Source organism: Pezoporus flaviventris, unplaced genomic scaffold, assembly GCF_033815535.1.
Source record: "Pezoporus flaviventris isolate CSIRO_AGI_PZ_B2104156 unplaced genomic scaffold, CSIRO_AGI_Pfla_v1 ptg000036l, whole genome shotgun sequence".
Classification (NCBI taxonomy): Eukaryota; Metazoa; Chordata; class Aves; order Psittaciformes; family Psittacidae; genus Pezoporus; species Pezoporus flaviventris.
Window position 1 is genome coordinate 521,253 of NW_026892584.1, and position 20,660 is coordinate 541,912.

The following is a 20,660-nucleotide window of genomic DNA, read 5'->3' on the forward strand; positions in this document are numbered from 1 at the left end:
TTATGTGCAGTACCAACTGCCTTCATCTGCGGCTGGCGGTGTAGGGTAGGTAGGTGTTCGGGGTAGCCGTGGGGCCTTTTACTGCCAGTCGCCGGTGCCAGCGATCGGGAATAGATGGGCGGAGGAGGGAAAGTTAGGCAGGAAGGCTGGGGGGGGTCCTCCCGCGCCGATCCGGTGGCGGTAGTGGTAGTGCCGGGAAGCCTCCGGCAGGGCGCGGCGTGCTGCGGGGCCTCCTCGGCCTCGCAGGCCTCCCTCGGCGGGCTGTTTCGGTCGCCTCTCGCTGCCGACCCCTGTGTCCGCCGTGCCGGTCGGCGTGGAGCCGTTGTTGAGGGGTGGGCCCGCTGTGGTGCAGCGACCGCTTCCTGCGGGGCGGTGGGGCTCCGGAGGGGAAGCGTGGCCCCCGGGCGGTGCTGGCGGCTTGGTGTGATCTTAAAAACCTCGGTGGGTGCTCTGGGACGAAGGGGATCTTCGTGGGGAAAGGCGCGTGAAGGTATGTGTGCGTGGTGTGCCTTCCTTATTCTTGTAGTTCTGCCAAGTGTGAAAACCCATTTTTCTTATCCCTTGAAAAAAATATTTATTTTGTAGTCACCAGAAAGTTGTTTTAGTGCTGAAATGGGGAAAAAAAAAAAACAAAAAAAACCCAAACCAACACCCTTTCTTCCTGCAGTAAGTATGATTTACAAAACCTGCAGACTTACAAAAGCTCTTCTGTGCTGATGGTGTTATTTCTAGTCAAAAAGTTCATGATATATCAGCTACAGTGTATCAGTGAATCTGCTCAGAGTGCAAGCATTACAGTGCTATTAGTGACATTTAATTCTTCTGTTTATTTTTTTTTTAATTCTGGGTCATTAACTTGATGATAGGTGGCCAAAAATAAAAAAAAAAACTAGTTAGGTTTTACTTAGCGACTTATACTAAACTGATAGATTTTAATTTACTTTTGTTTGGGTTTTTTTATATGCTTTTCTACTTTAATATTTTAAAAATTAAGCTGCCTTACCTAGCAGGATGAAGGAGGGTTATAGACTCACAGATTGGTTTGGGTTGGAAGTGACTTATAAAGCTCATCCAGTTCCAATCCCACCTGCCACGGGCAGGGACACCTTTCACTAGACCAGGTTGCTCCAAACCCTGTCCAGCTTGGCCTTGAATGCTGCCAGGTATGGGGCAGCGAGAGCTTCTCTGGCCAACCTGTGCCAGGGCCTCACCACCCTTACAGGGAAGAACTTCTGCCTAAGATCTCATCTCAATTTCCCTTCAGTTTAAATCTGTTATCTCTTGTCCTGTCACTACTTGCTCTTATAACCCCTCCCTCCCCCCAGTAAAGTACTGGTTCAAAATAAAGTATTTTTAAAAAGTGTGTATGTGTGTATATATATATATGTATATATATATATATGTGTATATATATATGTGTATATATATATGTATATATATATGTAAAGTGCATATATAACCTAGGTAGACTCAAAATAGTTCAAATACAAAATTATTTTAAAGGCATATGGATGGCTTCTGAAGCATTATATACTAAGGAACTGGGATCAGAAGCATGAAGTAACTTAAATGACGCACAACAATCTGTGCGATGGAACAGCCTGTTTTTTTGTGCTATAGATCTTACACGGTGGAGGTGTGATTTCATGATCCTGTAGCTTGTCACATTAACTCATTTTTGCTTTTTCTAACTCTTTCTTGTTCAGATTATTATATTTATTAAATTCTCTTAACACAGTGCCAAGAAAATCATTTCAAAGCCAGTCAGACTATGGCCTTTGAAAGCATTACACAAAAGGACTGGTATGAAATCCTGGGTGCTAAGCCATCGGATAGTCTGGCAGAACTAAAACGGAAGTATCAAAGACTTGCTCTATTAGTAAGTAAACTTTTGTTATTTAAGATGTGCAAAAAAAAATTTATAAACTAATAAGATAATAATTGTAGGTTTTGTTTCCACATTTTTGGTATAAATATGGTTTATGTGAGTATATTTATAATATCAGCTCACTGAGGCTGGTTTAAGTTGGAAATAAATTTCTGGAGTTTGAGTGATCATTATATTTTGCAAAGAGGGGTTGTGGTGTTCCAGTTCCAAATCAATATGTCTCCCAGCTTTGCTAAACATTCATGAATGAACTGAGCCAAGCACTTGATCATCTGATGCTGGATAATCAGGTGCACCGGTCAAAAAAGGTCACTGTTTGTAACACATGGTCATGCAATTTAGTAATTGATACTTGTGGTTTTTACTGTTATATTTACAGCTGTGTGTGGTGAATGCAACTCTTGAATATAAAAAGACCAGGTACAAAGAGCAAAGTGAAGCTCTTCCTTCTTCAGTAATGAAATAGAAAATATTTAGGAGGAAAATAGCATAATATTGATTTTATTTGAAAGTTTCTGGTGCATTTTTGTGGAGTCATGTCCTTGGTCATACATTAAGACTTCTTGTTCTGTGGATTCTCTTAATTTTTCCTGTGCTCCTGCTTTATCTGTGTAAGAATTTTGAATCTTTATCAGATTACTTCATAGAATTCTTGGTGGTTCTGTTTTACTCTTTCTCCTGAATTCAGCCTTTGTGCTCAGAAGATGCTTTGGCCTGGCTTTCTGAGGAAAAATGGGGTGGGCTTTTTTATATATTGCTGACCATTTTCAGATAAATTTGATAAGCAGATAGAATTCCCAAGGTAACTAAATTCCTGTGTTTCTTGAAAATGACAGCCTGATAGGGAGGAAGAAAGGTGAGCAGAATTCAGTTTTTATATATTCCTTTATCTAGCTGCTAGCTAGACTGTCAGTATTGGCAAGGCATTAGAGAGTATATGTGCAGCTGCTCTTGCTTGGTTTGAGCTGTTAGATTTGAAGGTGCTAAGTTGGGATTTTGAAGTGAGGTAAAGACAAAGTCAGAAACTGAGTTTTGTTAGAGTTGAAATAAATTAATGGGGGGGTTTGAGGGTTTTTGGTTGGTTGGTTGATTGGTTTTGTGGGTTTTGGTTTTGCTGTTTCATTATTTATTATATTTCTAGCCCCTGTGAAAACTGTTTTAATGGTCATTTCACTGGTATGTTCCAAATTTCCCCTTTTTTATACTCTTCAGTTGAATTTGCTAAGAAATCCTGCTGTCCATCTATTCCTCAGTGCTTCCCACTAACTTATTTTTTTGAAACTGATCTGTGTACTTTGAGTTTTAAATTTCAACCATGTACAAGGTGTTTGCAGGCGGAATCTAAATCTTAGTCCTCACTATTAAATATCAGAAGAGTCACTTTGGAACCCAAGATGCTTAGTTCTGCTCTTAATGGAAATAGCTGTTTTCTTGGATCTCCTAATGTTTACTTTACTGAATTACTAGTAAAATGTGAATCAAATATTAATAGTAACCTGTTTGTTCTTAATGAAAACAGTAGGGAGACTATGGTGTATAACACCTTTTTGGTTAAGGTAGGGAGTGAATACTGTAATAGAATTTGGTTTAAAGTGAATACTGTAATAGAATTAAACTTTTTAAACTTTTGGTTTAAAGTGAATACTGTAATAGAATTAATATATTTCTTTCATTATGAATCTAACTATACTAAGGGAATTAAAATTATATGTGAATTATTGTTCAGAGCTGTTTGCTCTGAACAGAAACTAACAGTGCTTTTCCTGTGTGATTTTTTTTTTTTTTACTTGAAACTGATCTTTTGTGTTATAGCATTGTACTTCCATGTAGTTATTCTGAAATGTATGAAGTGAGAATAGTTGGAGTTTACAACTGTCTGTTTACAGCTATAGTTTTAGAAGATGAAACTATTATTTCAGTATACAAGCTTTTCTTCAGAACCTGTACATTTCAAAATGATTGGCTAGTGCTCTTTATTTGAAAACTCAGACATGTGAAGAGAAAATGAAGATACTTTTTTTTTTTCTCCCTTTTGCTGTTTGGATCAGAATTCTTTTGCTATCTGAGATGGATCTCTTGACTAAAAAGTGGCACTCGTCTTTACTTGAACGTGTTTTCTCCAAGGCAGATCTGCTGCTTGTCAGTTGCTGTTACCATATCCTGTCTCCCTATAGTCATCTTTATTTTAGCTGAACTGTTACAGACTCTACTTGTTTGTCTACATATTAACAGAGCCCCTAGTACAGTCAAAGTCTTTTCAAGCATGGTGGAATTTAAACACTTTTTTTTTTTTACCTTAAAAACCTCATTGGCTATAGGAGTGACCAGAAGCTACAGTACATGCCTTCACTAAAAGGTGATATACATAGAACATAGTTACATTGTCTCTTTCACGGACACCCCCTTGTCATGGGGAAGGAGCTTGCATGCCCTTGTGAGGTTGGGAGGTATGCTAGTGTTGGCATATGCCTCTGGTAGTGTCTCCCATGCCAGACAGGTCTCAACTGAAGGGTCAGACAAAGTGTGTCCATGAGCAGGATGGTCTCACTAGCCTTCGGACAGCCATCCTAGGAGAAGGACAGCTCTAACTTCAAACCCAGGCAGATGGAGCTTGTTTAGCTCTGTAAGGCCATCCATCTAAGAGAAGGATACTCTAATCAAACCTATGACCTGAGGAATTTGCTGTCACTGTACAAGCTCACTAGGCCCTGGCAGATAAACCTCAGGCCTAAAGGGTAGGGCCAGTTCTCCGCACGCTGTGCCTCACCTAAAAAGTCCACTGCGCAGGCCTGAAGGGTTTACCCACACTTGCAAAGCCCTGTAGTGACAGGCGAGGGACGAAACGGCAGGTGATAAGGTGCACTGGAAGTGCCTGCATGCAGGCGGTTCAGGACATTGGTCGCCCCATAACTCTGTTGTCTCCTTTGAGAACTCACGCAGAATTAGTCTTGAGGAGAAAAGACAACGCAGAAAGAATCGCGCCCCGCCTATACCACCCAAGGAGAGATCTTTCACTGTGCTTTTTGCAACCGGATTTGCCTATCCCACATTGGCCTTTTTAGTCATCAGCGTGCTTGTAGTAAGCGTGGATAAAACCCTTCCCAAATCTTCGTTCGTGAAGTCAAGTCATGATGAATTACAGCGTGAAAGTTATTGCCACAGATGATGTTGAGTCTAAGGGCTTCCATGGTTGAAAAAGTTTTAAGACTTTCTTGAAAGTGTACCATAGCATGTTAACACAGAAGATACTCTTTCTGATTCAGAGGTTCAAGTAGTTACAGACTTCCAAATAATAGTGGAATATATAAGGGAGGTGCTGTATGTTTGTTCTATCCTGGTATTATTTGCTAGGTATCCAGGGCTCATTGTTAGTAGAGAGTATAGCACTGGATGGAATTCTTGTCTTGCCTGTGCATCCTATCTAGACAAAGTAACTGCCTTGCTCTCCCCAAGTTAGAGCTCTTGGCAGCTTCACATACCTGACACACTGTTCATTTTGGTTTTCTAAAGCTGTTGTTGGAGATGGTGGTGGTGGTAGAAGTTAGTAGTATTACTCATGCAGGCAGAGAACAGGTCTACATACACGTGTTTTTAGGTCCTATGGTAGTAACCAGTCACCAGAGTAATTCCAGTTTACAGGCTGGATGAGCACAGCTGTGTATTGCGTGTTAAAAGATTTCGTGTCAAATTATGTGGTCATTACAGAAAGTTTTCTGGCTTATGTGTAGCAGCAGAGGTTAAGCTCCTGAAGAATTGTACTGTGATAATTATCTTAAAAATCTAATTGTTATAAAGCAACTTGCATCTTGGATACTGTCCTGGGTTCAACAGTAGCAGTCATTTTTCTCCTTCTTGGTAGCTGGTGCAGTGCAGTGTTTTGACTTTCGGCTCAGGATCAGAGCTGATAGCGATGTTTTGCTTTGGCCAAGGACTTTGTGAGCCTCATGCTCTTCCAGGGAGGAGGGGAAGCCAGGAGGAAGCAGAGACAGGACACCTGACCCAAACTGACCAAAGAGGTATTCCATACCACAGCACGTCATGCCCAGGATATAACTGGGAGTGAGCCGGAAGGGCTGGGTGTCTGCAGGGTTGGAGGAGGTATGGGTTGGTGCTTGGTCTGGTGTGGTGGGGCAGGTTATCAGTTGGCTGGTGGTGAGGTGATGTATTCTCTTCCCTTGTTATTTCCTTTATCATTGTTATTACTGGTGGTAGCAGTAGTGATTTGTGTTATACCTTAGTTACTAAACTGTTCTTATCTCAACCCGTGGGAGTTGCATTCTTTTCGATTCTCCTCTCCGTCCCTCCAGGAGTAGGGGGAGGGAAAGAAGGGGGGGAGTGAGTGAACGAGTTACCTGACTGGGTTTAAACCACAACAGATACCAACTGCAATTTATATAACATTCATTCTGTAATTGTCAGTGTTCTGATCACAGCTCTTCATTAGCATTAAGCATAATAGATGGTGGAATTTATTTTGAAACAGTATTCTGCTGTTAAAAATGGCAAATGTCCGAGTCCAAATAATTTTCAAACAATCCCCAGTGCTTCATGTTGAGCATTTGCTTTTTGCCATCTGCTATTTTCTGTATTTGTCAACACATGTATACACAGCATCTTGAATGAACAGGCAGATGTAAATTTCCAAAGCTGAAAGGAGTTGGAGATCTTGCCATATGTCATCCAAAAGATGGCTATATTGGCAGCTGAATCTTAGAATTGACCTTATTAATACATAGTATGCAATGAAAAATGGTTGAATTGTAGATTTGTAGGAGTGATTTCATGTGGGCAAGTTAGCTTAAAACTAATGAATTTTTAAAATAGAACTTGTTTCTGTCAATCCAGCAAACTGGTGATGGAAGAGGTTACCCTATAACAAATAAACCTGTAAATAAACACCCTACTAGAGTGAATATATTTACTCACTGTTTCACGATATTTTGCTTTGCTGTACTTAATTTTTTTGTTTGATCAGGTTACAACATACATTTAAGTGAATTATTTTACTACAGATTATGTCAATTAAGAATAGTATTAATTTGATACAGAAAATGGCACAGGTTTCACCTAAAACGAGTGGTATTTTTTAACCTTTTTTTTCCTCACATAGTAAGTATTTAAGTAAAAGCTCATTTTAATAAAATTCCTTGAAACTTAAATTTGTGTTTTTAAAAAATCTTGTGTGCTTATTGATACCTGTATCATCTTGATACTTTATTAGTGTAACAATCAGCAGCTGAAGAAGACTTTTGAGCGCATGCTATGTGTGACACTGGCAACACTATAAATTACTTTGTAAGTAAAATCCAACTTTAAAACAAAATCAAACCCCAAAGAGACTCTGGTACCTTCTGTACCTCAGAGCTTCAGCCAGGAATTCTGAAAGAAAAAAAAATACTGTAAGTATGTATTTTGTAACCAGCTTAATGCAAAGATTCCTTGTTTGATTGTTTCAAGTTCATGCTTAAGTGCTTTCTGAAGCACAGAAGACTTGCAGTTTCCAAAGGATAAAATTAGAGTAACAAAATAGGATATCGCGGGGGGGGGGGGAAATCACCATTTTATTATTGGAACAGTATTTACATCTCTTTTTGGTCTAGCACTTTGGTCAAAGAATGAGTTCCCAGATTGTTTTCAAATTTTCATGTAGCTGCTCTGTGTCTCAAAACTGCTTTTTACAAGGCATAAAGTCATCAAACGCATAAGCTTTGTCTAGCTGAAAATCGGGTGTCTATTCCTGTTGATGCTGATGATATAGGATACCTTTCAACTGGAAAAAAATTATTGTGCAGGAAAATTATATGCTGCTGTTACAATGTATGCCCTAATATTAAAGAAAATCCATGTAATTTGAGCAGGGAGTATGCAGGAAGCTCTTATGTTTAATATGGTAAGGAAATAAAATTGCCATTTCACACAGTGTTACAGAGATTTTCTTTTTATCAGGAGGGGTGGTATGCGTGTGTATATATAAATACAAACGGTGTTAAGGTTGTCACTTAATCCAGTAGAAATTTTGAAAACAGACAGCATCAGGCATAAGTAAGTGACTCAGCAACTATCAAAAAGGACATTAATAGAAATCTAATTTAATGAAGTGAAATAAAGAGGAGATTGTTCTATTGCGCTTGTGTCGAGGAAAGAAATTTGTCTTTCTGAAGAGCAAGAAATCTGTTCTGAGATTTATGGACATATCTAAATTCTGCAACGACAAGACGTGCAGAGGATTTCATATATGTGAAGTTAAAGACCTGCTTGCATGATTGGTGCCTTAAGCTTGTTCCAAAATGATTTCAGTGTTACTCCTGAAAGGACCTGCCAACTGAGTAACTTCATGTGGAATTTAATTTGAGAATTCAAATGTTTAAAATTGAAATACTTTGAGCTTCATGTCAGAAGTCTCATAATAATGCTTTTCATGGAAAATGGAAATTATGCAGTGTATATATTCCTTTTTCTTTTTTCAGTAGCCTTTGGGGGGGTTATTTGTTGATGAGTAGCAGCATACCTGTTGCAGATTCAGCAGATCATCATTTTTAGCTAATTCTAGTTTCAGCTAACTTGTAGAAAATGGATTTTGTCACTTGACAGTATAAACAGAAAAAGTTCAGGGCAGCCCAATTGTAGCTTGACTGAAATTAACAGAATTGCAACAGAGAGAAAGGTAAAACACTAGGTTTAATGTAGAGGGCTATTGTTTTAACAGTCTGGGTAGTTTGAGCAGTTTTCTACATCTGATTTACTACTTATGACCGTAATAAAATACAAAGGGGCGTATTTCCCAGTTGGGACTTGAAAAATTGGTCAGTAGTTTATGCAGTACATAATGAGCCTCAGTGTTCCTGAAGTCACTAGTTCAAACAGCATGATGAGTTATGGGGCTTGGAACTAGATGATCTTAAGGCCTTTTCCAGCCCTAGCCATTCTGTGATTCTGTGAGGCAGATCATAATCATGCTGATGTTCCTGCTGCTGCTTAAGCTAGGAGAGCTTATTTTAGATTTACTTGCCTACTTTCTTGTGGTGTTTTTTGTTTGTTGTACCAGAAGACACAGTATTTAGTAGTAAGTCTGAAGAACAGGCATTAACCTGGCAATGATTACGTTGCTGTAACAAGAACTTTTATCAGTCTGAGTAGTGTCACAAATTTGTTTGATGTAAGATGGTCCTTAAAAGCCAAATGTTCTGGAGATGTGTGGTGCTGGTGCATGCAGCTACAGACTGCCATGTCTGAGACGAAGCTCCTGCTCACTCATGTGGAGTTGTGTGAGGTTGCAAACCTGGTCCCAGTTGGTCCTTGGGCCTTACATGCACTCATTAGGATAAGTAACCAATGGGAGTGCATGTTCCACATAATTAGACAGCTGGCCAATCAAGTGAAATACAGTGATTAACCAGTTAGTGCTCCAATTGGTGAGCAACCAGCTGGAAGGTGTACTCCAAAAACATCCTATATAAGAACAAGCAAAGAAGGATATCCTGACTTGCAGAAGGCATGGAGGGAAGAGAGATTGTGGATGTAGGTGAAGAGAAAAAGGATGTAGTAAGATACCACAGTGGAAAAAGGGGCATAGGACAATATGTAGACTACAGTATTCCTTTAGTAGGGGTGGTGTCTACCGTATCTCAGTTTATATTGGAGCAGTGTCTCACTTCTTATTACTTTGTAATGTGTACTTTTTTGTAAAGACGTAGGTGAATTTTAACGAGTAGATGGTGCGAACATCCTTATAGCAAGTTATTTTTAACTGTTAAATAGAACATGAGACAACCCATAGCATCACACAGTAAGGCAGCAAGTAATATATTGGTTATCCAGGTAGTTCAGCCAGTTGGAAAAGTAATGTGTGTTTGGAAAATTATTTCTAAATTTAATCTGTTTATTTACTGGGTTATTGTCCATAGCTTATTTGTTATGATGAGCAGCTTCTGATACTTCATCCCCTGTAGTTTTAAGGTACATACATAAGAACAGAATGGGCATCAGGCAGTTGAAATATGAGTTTCAGCCAGTGTGTGCTTGACCTTTAATGTTATTTATGCTCTGCGAAGGAATTTGGTGCCCATTAACTGAATATTTTGTGCACTGGTTATCTAAGTTGTTGATTGTAACGCTATATTAAAAATAGAATCTACACTACCTTTGGTCGACTTTTCATTAAAGATGTTCCATACTTAAAAATATTCAGTGTCCTGAGGTAGTATAAAATCTAAATTCTGATTGAAATTAAAATCTTAAACACTAGCTTATTAAATTTCTTAAACGAGTTTCTTAATATTTGCAAGTGTTCTTTCAGCACTTTTGAAGACACGTTGAAGTTTTAGATGGCACATTGTGCTTTTTATCTGTTTTCTAAAGTGAGATGTCTGAAATAAAAATAATGCAGCAAAATATATTAAATAAAGCACAAAGAATGAAGCTATAAAGACTGGCATGTTGTTTTCATGCAAGTAAATGTTCTTCTTATTCTGACGTATCATAGAATCACAGGATGGTTTGGGTTGGAAAGGACCTTAAGATCATCTAGTTCCAGCACCCCTGCCATGGGCAGGGACACCTCACACTAGACCAGTTTGCTTATGGAATCATAGGATGATTACTGTAGTATGACGCAGTAACCTGTAAAACTTAGTATTTTGGAGACATATATTTTTATATGTATATTTTAAATTTAATTTATCTGTGTAATTTTGCCTTATGTTTAAAACACATAACATAATTATTATGGAAATTTGTAGAGCAACACACTCCCACGTTCCTTCTTTCCTTCCTCTCTAAACACTTTAAAGTCAGAAAGTCTTAATCTGAACAATGTAATTGTCTCACACTACGTCTTTTCCTTGCCTCAGTGCATCATGGATGTTTTCTCATCTGCTGTTGAGCCCAAATGCTCAGCAGACATGAGCTCATTTGAACTGATCTAATGCAGAAGTGAGTTGCTGTACCTGAAGGGTTGTCTTATAGGATACTTTGAAGATAGCTTTTATTATTACAGTAAGAATGTTCAGCTTTTTTGTTGCAGTCTGCCAGTCATTTGCATAAGCTCTTTCATTTAATTTTCAGTATGTTAAAAATAATGCTTTAAGGCTGGAAAGTCAATAATTAGATATTCCTAAAACCTAACCATTTGTTGTTATTCCCAGTAAATTAACAATAACAAATTCAGTCTGCGTTGCTTGGATTTATGACCTAAGAATGGCCATGGTCAATAAAGGTAAAGATGAATGAGTTTTCTGAGCAGCATTTCAGCTAAACATTTTTCTTTTCTTGGCATAACATCTAATAGTAACTAATAATGTGTTTGAGGAGAGGCTGGATGAGAGTTTCTCTTTTAAGAGGTACTTGCTTTCTGTCAGGGCATGCCACTGATCCCGTCTTAGTTCCTACTGCTACAGAAGACCAATGCAAAGTATGGGCTTGTACGATTCACTCAGTATAACTATGACTTCTGTAAATGTTGCTATTGCTGAAAACTTTGGATTATTTCTCTACAGTTGCTGATCTGTCCTAGGTAATGACTTTACCTTTTCATTTACATCTCTTGACTATTCTTTCCTAAAATGGGGAAGTTCTGTAAAGGCTAAGACCATTTATATAGTGCCTATTAAATATCAATGACAAGAAGCTCAGTAATAAATTCTATTAAGTGAGCAGAGATCCTGTTGTCTCATGGTTTCCTTGAGTCATCTGTATGCCCTTTTAGTGGTAATGAGGACACATGGTTGAAGTTATAGAATAGTTAGGGTTGGAAAGGACCTTAAGATCATCCAGTTCCAACCCCTCTGCCATGGGCAGGGACACTTCACACTAAACCATGTCACCCAAAGCTCTGTTCAACCTGGCCTTGAACACTGCCAGGGATGGAGCATTCATGACTTTCTTGGGCAACCCATTCCAGTGCCTCACCACCCTCTTATATCCAGTCTAAACTTCCCCTGTTTAAGTTTGAACCTGTTACCCCTTGTCCTGTCACTACAGTCTGTCATAAACAGTCCATTCCCAGCATCCTTGTAGGCCCCCTTCAGATACTAGAAGGCTGCTATGAGGTCTCCGTGCAGCCTTCTCTTCTCCGGGCTGAACAGCCCCAACTTTCTCAGCCTGTCTTCATACTGGAGGTGCTCCAGTCCCTCGATCATCCTTGTGGCCCTTCTCTGGACTTGTTCCAACAGTTCCATGTCCTTTTTATGTTGAGGACACCAGAACTGCACACAATACTCCAGGTGAGCTCTCACAAGAGCAGAGTAGAGGGGCAGGATCACCTCCTTCGACCTGCTGGTCACGCTCCTTTTGATGCAGCCCAGGATACAGTTGGCTTTCTGGGCTGTGAGTGCATGCTGCAGCCGGTTCATGTTCATTTTCTCATCAACCAGCACCCCCAAGTCCTTCTCTGCCCAGCACCTGTAGCTGTGCCTGGGATTGCTCCAACCCAGGTGTAGGACCTTGCACTTGTCATGCTTAAACTTCATCAGGTTGGCATCAGCCCACCTCACAAGGGTGTCAAGGTCCCTCTGGATGGCATTCCTTCCCTCCAGCGTATCAACCGAACCACACAGCTTGGTGTCACTGGCAAACTTGCTGAGGGCGCACTCAATCCCACTGCCCATGTCAGCGACAAAGATGTTGAACAATACCAGTCCCAACATCGATCCCTGACGGACACCACTCGTTACTGGTCTCCAGCTGGACATTGAGCCATTGTCCACAACTCTTTGCGTGCTGCCATCCAGCCAGTTCTTTATCCACCAAGTGGTCCACCTATCAAACTGATGTCTCTCCAATTTAGAGACAAGGATGTTGTGTGGGACAGTGTCGAATGCTTTGCGTAAGTCCAGGTAGATGACGTCAGCTGCTCTACCCCTGCCCATCAGTTCTGTAGCCCCAACATAGAAGGCCACCAAATTGGTCAGGCAGGATTTCCCCTTAGTGAAGCCATGCTGGCTGTCACCAAGCACCTTGTTGATTTTCATGTGCCTTAGCATGCCTTCCAGGAGAATCTGCTCCAAGATTTTGCCAGGCGTGAGACTGACTGGTCCATAGTTCCCCGAGGTCATCCATTTTCCCCTTCTTGAATAAAGGGGGTTATATTATGTTTGCCAACTGTGACCAACCTCAAATTAAAAGTTAGATTAACATAAACTAGTCATCAGTCCAGTTATGAATGCATTCTTTAAGCCATTAGTGTGATTAAATATTGTCCAAACTAGATGTGAAGTTTATGTGATTCTGTAGGTTATGTTTGCAATTGTTTTGTCACTACAGCTATGAAATTGTGGAGTAACTGAAAGATGACATGATTGTTTGGTTTGTTTGGTTTTGGATGGTGTTCTGTTTTGTTTGTTTGGGGGGTTGGTTTTGTTTGTTTTTTTGTTTTTGGTTTGGTTTTGTTTTTTGTTGGTTTGTTTTTTCCATTGTGTTGGGTTTTTTTTTTTGCTGTTGTGATATCCATGAAATGGAGTCTTTGTGCCATAGTCATAGCGTACTTCATGGCCTCTGATTTTAAGGGTTAAAACATCTCAAGATGCTTTAAACTTGCCTGGCATTGCCTAAGATAGCAAAGTATTGTCCGTGCAACAGGCTGTGGTTGTTCTGTTTTTATTTGGATACTGTGTTAACATGTTAACTACTGGATCTCTCAAATTAAGCTGCCTCGTAAAAAGTAGTTGGTTTCTTTCTGGGTTTTGCACCAAAATATTTTCTAAACTGCACGCTAAAATCTGTTAATATTTAGCTTTTCTTTTCCATTTTAGAAGTTATAATTTGACTATGGCCTAACGTGTTGAGATCATGAATGGCTTCAATTTTACTGTAGAGATTCTGTACTGCTCCTAAATATAAGGAAAGCTGAAATAAATAATTTAAAGAAAACCAAATAGTAAAGCTCAAAACCACTTTCAGCCTTAAGGGTTGTACGAGTGTTACAGTAACAATTGCTAATAAGTAATCTTTTAAAAGACTTCTTCTGTTCCTCAAGGCCTGCTTTGCACAGTGACTTCTGCAGCTGAAGTGTCTTAGGGACTTTGATTATTTTGCTTTATACTTAAATCTGACCCCTTCAAAGTGTCTGCTTGTTTTCAGGTATTCCAAATGAATTTGAAAATTAAGGGTATGCTTTGATTTGGAATGCTGGTTTGGTGACAGTCTATGTCAGGGGGTACATAGGATGAGGGTTGACAGAAAAACCTGTGCTTTGTGCTCAGCAGTTCTTAGGAAGTTGTGGGCTATCAAAGTAGTTGACTTCTTTAGCCTGCAGAAAGGTATTAATCTTGCAAGTCATGGTGCCAGCTGAAGACTCCTGCCTCTAACTGCCTGGCCCTGCTCTTTTGCCGGATGTTACTCAGCCAGGAAATAGCATCCTGTGGGTTTTCCTTCGTCCACCAGTTTTTCAGTTGTTTATGCAATCATGATTGCTTTGGTGGGGTTTTGCGTTTGGTTGGTTGGTTGGTTGTTTTTGTCTTACAAAACAGGATTCTAGGGTTTGCGTTCAGGCAGAAGTAGCATTTGTCTGAACTAGTTTCCTAACCATTTGTGTAACTGGAATTACTGTATGAATAAGGCCACATTAACTTGTCTAAACAATGAAATGTCATCTAATGTGACATTTAACAGTGTAAATGGTGAGGACAGGAGCCAGACATTTAAAATTAAAATTCCCTTTATACTTCTGTTTTTACCTTTATGTTCCTGTAAGTTTTAAAATGTTTGATTTCTTTCCTTCTTTCCTTTGCTAGTTTTTGGTGGTTTTTTGGGTTTGTTTGTTTTTTTTTTTTCACTGCTTTATCTTCTGCTGTATAATGTAGCTTCCAAAAGGCTTTCTAAAGTAGCTTCTGAGGCTCTTGGGTGGTTCTTCATAGGAAAACAAAGAGCCGTAGAAGCAGACGAAAATCAAAGAGAAGCTGTTTCTAAAGATATACTTTTTGGGTAACCAGAAGTTCTGTTTTCTGTCCTTTGTTTTCATACCTACGTTAGCCAAATTAATCTTTGCTTCTGTTTATACAACAACTGTTGATTTTCTTTTATCACTAGAAATGGGAACTTTTACATTTCAGTTCAGCATTAAGTTTGTAAGAAGCTGAGAAGGATGAGAAGTGTGAATATACAATATGACAGTTATGCGAGGTAATTACTTGCTGTTTTGTTGGACTCCTCAGTCTAATGAACCAGTCTAATGGGGCTCAATCTTTCCAGAGGCTGAGGAAGAGGTGATGAAAGAACTAAGATGTCCTTACTTTGGTTTCTGTAAGATGGACTGGTAATTGCTGCTGCACGGTCCGTTTCCTTTGCCCATGCAGTAGGTTGTCTCTCTCACCTTGAGAAAGTTTTCAAATTGGAAGTGACTGTTTCCACAGAAGTTGAAATTTACTGATACAGAGGAGTAGTCACAGTGTCAATCCTGCTGCTGCAGTTAAATATACAAAACAAGTATGCAAAAAATGGGGATTTTGTCAGCAGACACTAGGTATAGAGGAAGAAAAGCAGCTCTCAAATTTTTCACATGGCTCTCAGCTTGGATTCTTGCCCAACTTTACAAAAGTTTATGATTTTCCAGTGAATAATAGAACCATTAAAAACCCTGGTCAGAAATAAGGTTACCAGCCTGCGTGATTTAAATGTGAAAGATGATATGGTGAAATTACTGCCTTAGTTGGAGAAGGCTGAGAAAGCTTAAAGTATGTTTAAGCAAGATCAAAAAAAAAATAAAATCCAAGATGCAAATTAATGAGTTTAGGACAGTGTGATTTATTCTATGATTATTTTTTTAATTGCATTTTAAAGAACTCCAGTAACTTTCAGGAATTTGCAGCATTGGATTGCTAGTATCATCCTCTGTGTTTTTACTGTGCGGGTATTAGTGAATGCCAGTAATGTGGTCTGCATAACTGCTGCCTATTGCTGTGGGCATTTGATCTTTAATCCAGACTTTCTTTTTTTTTATTCTGGCTGCTTTTAAACAGAAAGCAAGTTGGATTATCTGTGGGGTGTTAAAATTATTCACTGGGTGATGGATAACTAACATGGTACTGAAAAATACCTTTTTTCTCCTGTGTGCTGTCTTGATGATGCTTCACTGCAAAATGCTTTGAGTCACAGCACATGTTTCCTTAAGCAGCTACAGCAGCAATAATATCTGAAATACTTGTATTCCAACCGCTCTTGTCTCAAGTGAAGTTGGAGGTCTGCTGTGATGGATGTTGTGTATAGCAGTGCTTCTCCAGCCTGAAGGTATGGAAAGGATTAATAATGTGTGTAAAACATGGAAGCAGTTGAATATATGTGGGGAAGCTCAGACTGATACTTGCGTAACTATTTCTGATTATGGCAGATTGTAAGGAGGAAAAAGGGACAAGAATAGACACAGCTAGTTCATCACTGAGCAACACTAGGAAAATGTCACAAATAAGGTATAAGGGATTACAGGGAAAATCAAATTGTTGTCTTTTATTGTTCCTCAAATGAGGAACATTTCCTATGAATAAGAGTCATCCTGGAGATGGACAGCAGAGGCTGGAATCAGTATCAAAGCAGATAACAAGATCAGGTAGGAGAAGGCTGAAGTTGTTAAAAAGCTTAAAGATTGTTCATGATTGGGGGAAAAAGGAAGAAGGGATGGATCGAAGTAATGAATCGAGAAGATAAATTCCTTGGTCTTTTGTCCAGCTGTCTTTGGATAGGCATCCTTTGGGGGAGTTTAAATCTCTATATGAAAAGGATTGAATGTCACAAGAAACTCTTCACTTTCTATTTCTCCTCTCTGCAAGTGGAAAAAGCAGGCTACTTCCATGTTCCCTGCTAACTTCTGCCAATTGAGTGAACATGTTGAAAAGATTGATTGTGGGCTAGGAAGGCAAGTTTAAGACCTGGAATCATTCTTTTCGTTGGAAGTGGACAAGTTTCACATTTCACAGATAGTGCTTTGCAAAATCACTGAAATACACAAAGCACCTTCTAAGTAATTTTGGTTTGTGCTGGTTTCACAGGAGACCACACCTCTTCTTTCTTTTTTTTTTTTTTCCCCCTCCTTTTCTCTGTTTTTTTCCCTTTTGTCTCTTCCTCTTCTTCCCCCTCCCATTCCCAAGTACTTCTGAAGCTTTTCTATAGTGAGTTGTGCCATTTACTTAAGAGGGGATTGCTTACAAAAATGTAAACAAGTGTGGAACCTGGTCTGGTGGATGTACTCACTACTTTATGAGTATCCTAATGAAATTCCTGTATTACATTCCTTTTTGCAGATGAAATATAAGTCACATATTTAACCCATCTTGCCTGTTACAGTGTTTGTGTACAAGAAAGGATATGATCAGTTCAGTTTATAAAGCCTGTACAGGAAGAGATGGGAAGCAAATATTTAAAAGCAGTTATAAACTTTATTTGCTTTGGTCTCTGTTTTTCATCATGCTAGTGTGGTGCAGAGAAACTATGACATGGGTTTGATGTAACCTTCCAGTAAGCATTAGGTGGCAGTCGTGTGTTGTATTTGGCAGCTGCTTTGTCGATGGGGTTTTTTAGCTTCTGCAATCTTTACTGCGGTTTAATAAATGGAGAAAACATGTATTTTATTTCTTATAGCTTTTGTAAAATGTTTACGGTTGTTCTGACCATATGTGACTAAGGGCAGCTGTTGTTTGGACTCTTGAATGCATAGGTGGGATTAGAATAGGGTAGTTTTTGCACAATAGTCACTACTTTTCTGACACATAGTATCAGTGATGATGTTAACTGCAAATATTCTGATGAGAAATAAGCTGTTAATGGCTAAGTGAGTTTAGTTTTGCAGCCTTTTTCACGAGCTGTTACCATTTCTAAATTTAATAGTACCTATTAGATGAAGTGTGTTCTTCTGATTGTGCTTACAATTTTTTTTATCTTTTCTTAGATAAAAGACAAACTTGGGTCAAGAGAATGTTGGTAGGAACATAATTGACCTTTCAGCATAGTGGTGTTATTGTTGTTCCAGGTCTTAGACAAGTGTGGTTACCTTGTGACCCTTTTGGAGGTGTTTTCCCTTCATCTTGTTTCTCACAGGTAAAGGATCGCTAGGCGTTTGGAACTGGTGTTGCATTGTATTAATTGGGCAGGATGATCAATTAATAGAAGAGCAGCAAGAAAGTGTTGACAGAACATGTGATCTAATTAGTACCTGATGAACCGTGTAGGCTACAGAACCCAGTGTAATGTTGCTTCAGGGTGGTTCCTGTGCAAGACCTTTGCATGCAAAGTAGGCCTGTGGAAAAGCTAAAAATGAATATTTTGGCATAGTTCTGGTGAAAGAAATCCTCATTGCTGAGAAACTGCACTTTCTACTTGTATATTTGGGGAAAGCTGGGGATACCTAATAATTTCTAGAAGGAGTATGTATAAAAGTGTCAAGCCTGTGTTTTGTTCAAGTCTTGTTATTAAAAGTCATGTACCCTTTTGTTTGCTTAGGTTTTCTTTTTATGTAAGAGCTGATCTGCAAATTATGGAAATAGATGGAATAGTTTATAAAAACTAAAACTGTGTCATTTTTCCTGCTTTTTGGAGTAGAATGAAAGAAATACTAGGGCAGTAACATTTCCTGGTTGATTTCCTGATGCCTCATGTGACAAAATGGCAAGGAAAATCATTCTATGAGTAGGTAGCAGCACCACAACGCTTCAGGGATCCACCCTAACTGGCTTTCTATTACATGTTAGCTTGCAATAGTTCTTCAGTTAAAAATTGAAGTCTTTTTGGATTGAGGTAGCACTTTGAGTCTAGTGAGTACTGCCAGAATTATGTAGTTACGGGTAATTAGTTTTCTTCCATTTGTTTGTATAAATGTATTGGTAATTAATTCTGAATTTTATTCATAAATTCTCCCTTCTCCCATGATAGAAGTTTAATGTTTGTGTTTTAAACAAATGTTGTTTTCAAAAGGAATTCATTTTTTCCTGCAGTTTAAGCTTGTTTTATTGCAGTAAGCCACTCCCTGTTCTAAAATGCTTGTATTGAATAAACCACTTTAGTTTTTGTACAAGACTCAAGTGGGTTTTTCTTTCATCCTGCCCTAATGCAATAATTTCAGCAGGGGAAGTTGGAAAATGGCTTCGTTCTATGACCTTTCAGTGAATGCCACAGGGTGAGGGCCAAGTGCATGTTGGTCTCCTTTTTTCTTTACCACCACCGGTGGCTAAAACATGTCCTTGTCTTAAACTTAGTTATCCCAAAATTCAAATTCCAGTTTAATAAACAATTTCATAATTCAGTCTGTGTTCTGTTTTAAATCCATCACAGAATGGATTCTGCAAGAAAACAGGAGTTCAGACCTAAAGGATAATAGTGAGTCTGCATAGATTCTAATCTATGTATCCTGCTTGTAACCACAGTAAATGATCATTTGGAGTCAGTGTGCTTGATTGCTGTCACATACATAGTGTAGGTAATACGTAATACGTGCGTTAATTCTATTACAGGCTGATAGTGATTTGTGGCTTAAAGTATTTCGTGTGACAATGTATGTAAAATTAGACAAAGTGTTAAGTTTAAATGTAATTCTATAGGTCCTAGAGTTACACGGTTCCTTTTTTGTCTGTGTCCAGCAGGAAAACTGTTCAGCTTTCTATTTTGGTTCTCTTATCAACTGATTTGGAATTTTCAGTTCATGCCTCATAATTTGATTTAAAATATTGCTACAGGCCTTATAATGACATAGTATAGAGCTGGAAATGTGAAGCTTTGTGGGAGTGTGGGGTGGTGAGGAGAACCCGCTGTCCTATACCATGCTAAGCTTAGCTGTAGTGTTTCAGACTTGCAAATTTAATATCTTGGATAGTTCTAAACTTCACTTTTTTGAGCCCTGAAACCAATAGAAGCGGAAAGCTTAGTTTTGTGGTAATGATCATGAGGTCTGGGATATCGACCAGCCCCACTTTTAAATTGCCCAAGGACAGAGATTTCAGGAAGGGACCCTTTGTCTATCACCCAGAGTCAGTATGAGCTTTGCAGTGGAGGCAAGGTTTTTCCACTAGCCATCACACTAGGCTCTCGTTCACAGTCTGCTGTAGGAGACTTCCAGATAGGCACTTGTGGATCAAAGCAACAAAACTCTTCTATTTCCAGATGTGATTTTAGAAAGAGGAGGGGTGCTGCACTAAGCTTAACTGTCCAGATTTGATTCCAAAGCTATTGCAGTTTGAAGACTGAACACTGGCTTTTTGTGGAGAGAAAAAAAAATGAGTACAGAGAATGTCAGCCTACCTTGTTAGATTCTTGAAATTATTTAAAAGGGTCATTGATTTCTTAGATATTTATAGTCGTGGCTTAAACATTGTGGTTATGTGGCCAAATTAAGGGATCTTGTTTTAAGAATTGCAGTTTCTTTCTAATAAAAATGTGTCCATGTGGACTGTAGATATCTAGAGAAATTGATGCAATTATATGACCCAATCCAGCCCTTGTTTAGCAGTTAATTTCTCCAGCTTCCTATGAGCATTTGGTCAGATCTGCACAGATTTGGTTGTTGGCTTAAATCTAGCCAAGACTGGTGGTGTCTTAATTGCTACCACAGAGCAACCATTTGGCCTATGCGAGATGAATGTTGTCAAGGTACCTTCTGCAAGGCGGACATTCATCCACTGGGAATGTATCAAGAAAGTTTTCATTAATTGGTCCCTTTGTTGGCATTTGTGGCAGAGCAGCCAAAAACTTGAGTATGAACAGACACTACGTCAGGGGGTGAGATTTATTGGCAAGTCACAGTAAAAACTGGGTTTACTACTTATATTGTAAGCTGGGGCAAAGGACTGACCTTCTAAAA

The 20,660-nt window shown here is 39.0% G+C and overlaps 1 protein-coding gene across 2 annotated transcripts in view; it reads left to right on the forward strand.

The window, feature by feature from the left end:
• The first annotated feature begins 201 nt into the window (after window positions 1-201).
• The window catches only part of DNAJC24 (DnaJ heat shock protein family (Hsp40) member C24), a 34,790-nt gene continuing 14,331 nt past the window's right edge, over window positions 202-20,660 (forward strand). The window contains exons 1-2 of one of the 2 annotated variants that reach the window (XM_061462806.1): window positions 202-441; window positions 1,739-1,879. In XM_061462806.1, coding sequence (XP_061318790.1) covers window positions 1,772-1,879 — 108 coding nt within the window. In that variant the 5' untranslated portion in view covers window positions 202-441; window positions 1,739-1,771. Of the gene's footprint in view, window positions 442-470; window positions 491-1,738; window positions 1,880-20,660 lie in introns of those variants that run through there. The other variant, XM_061462807.1, reaches the window with a different exon arrangement.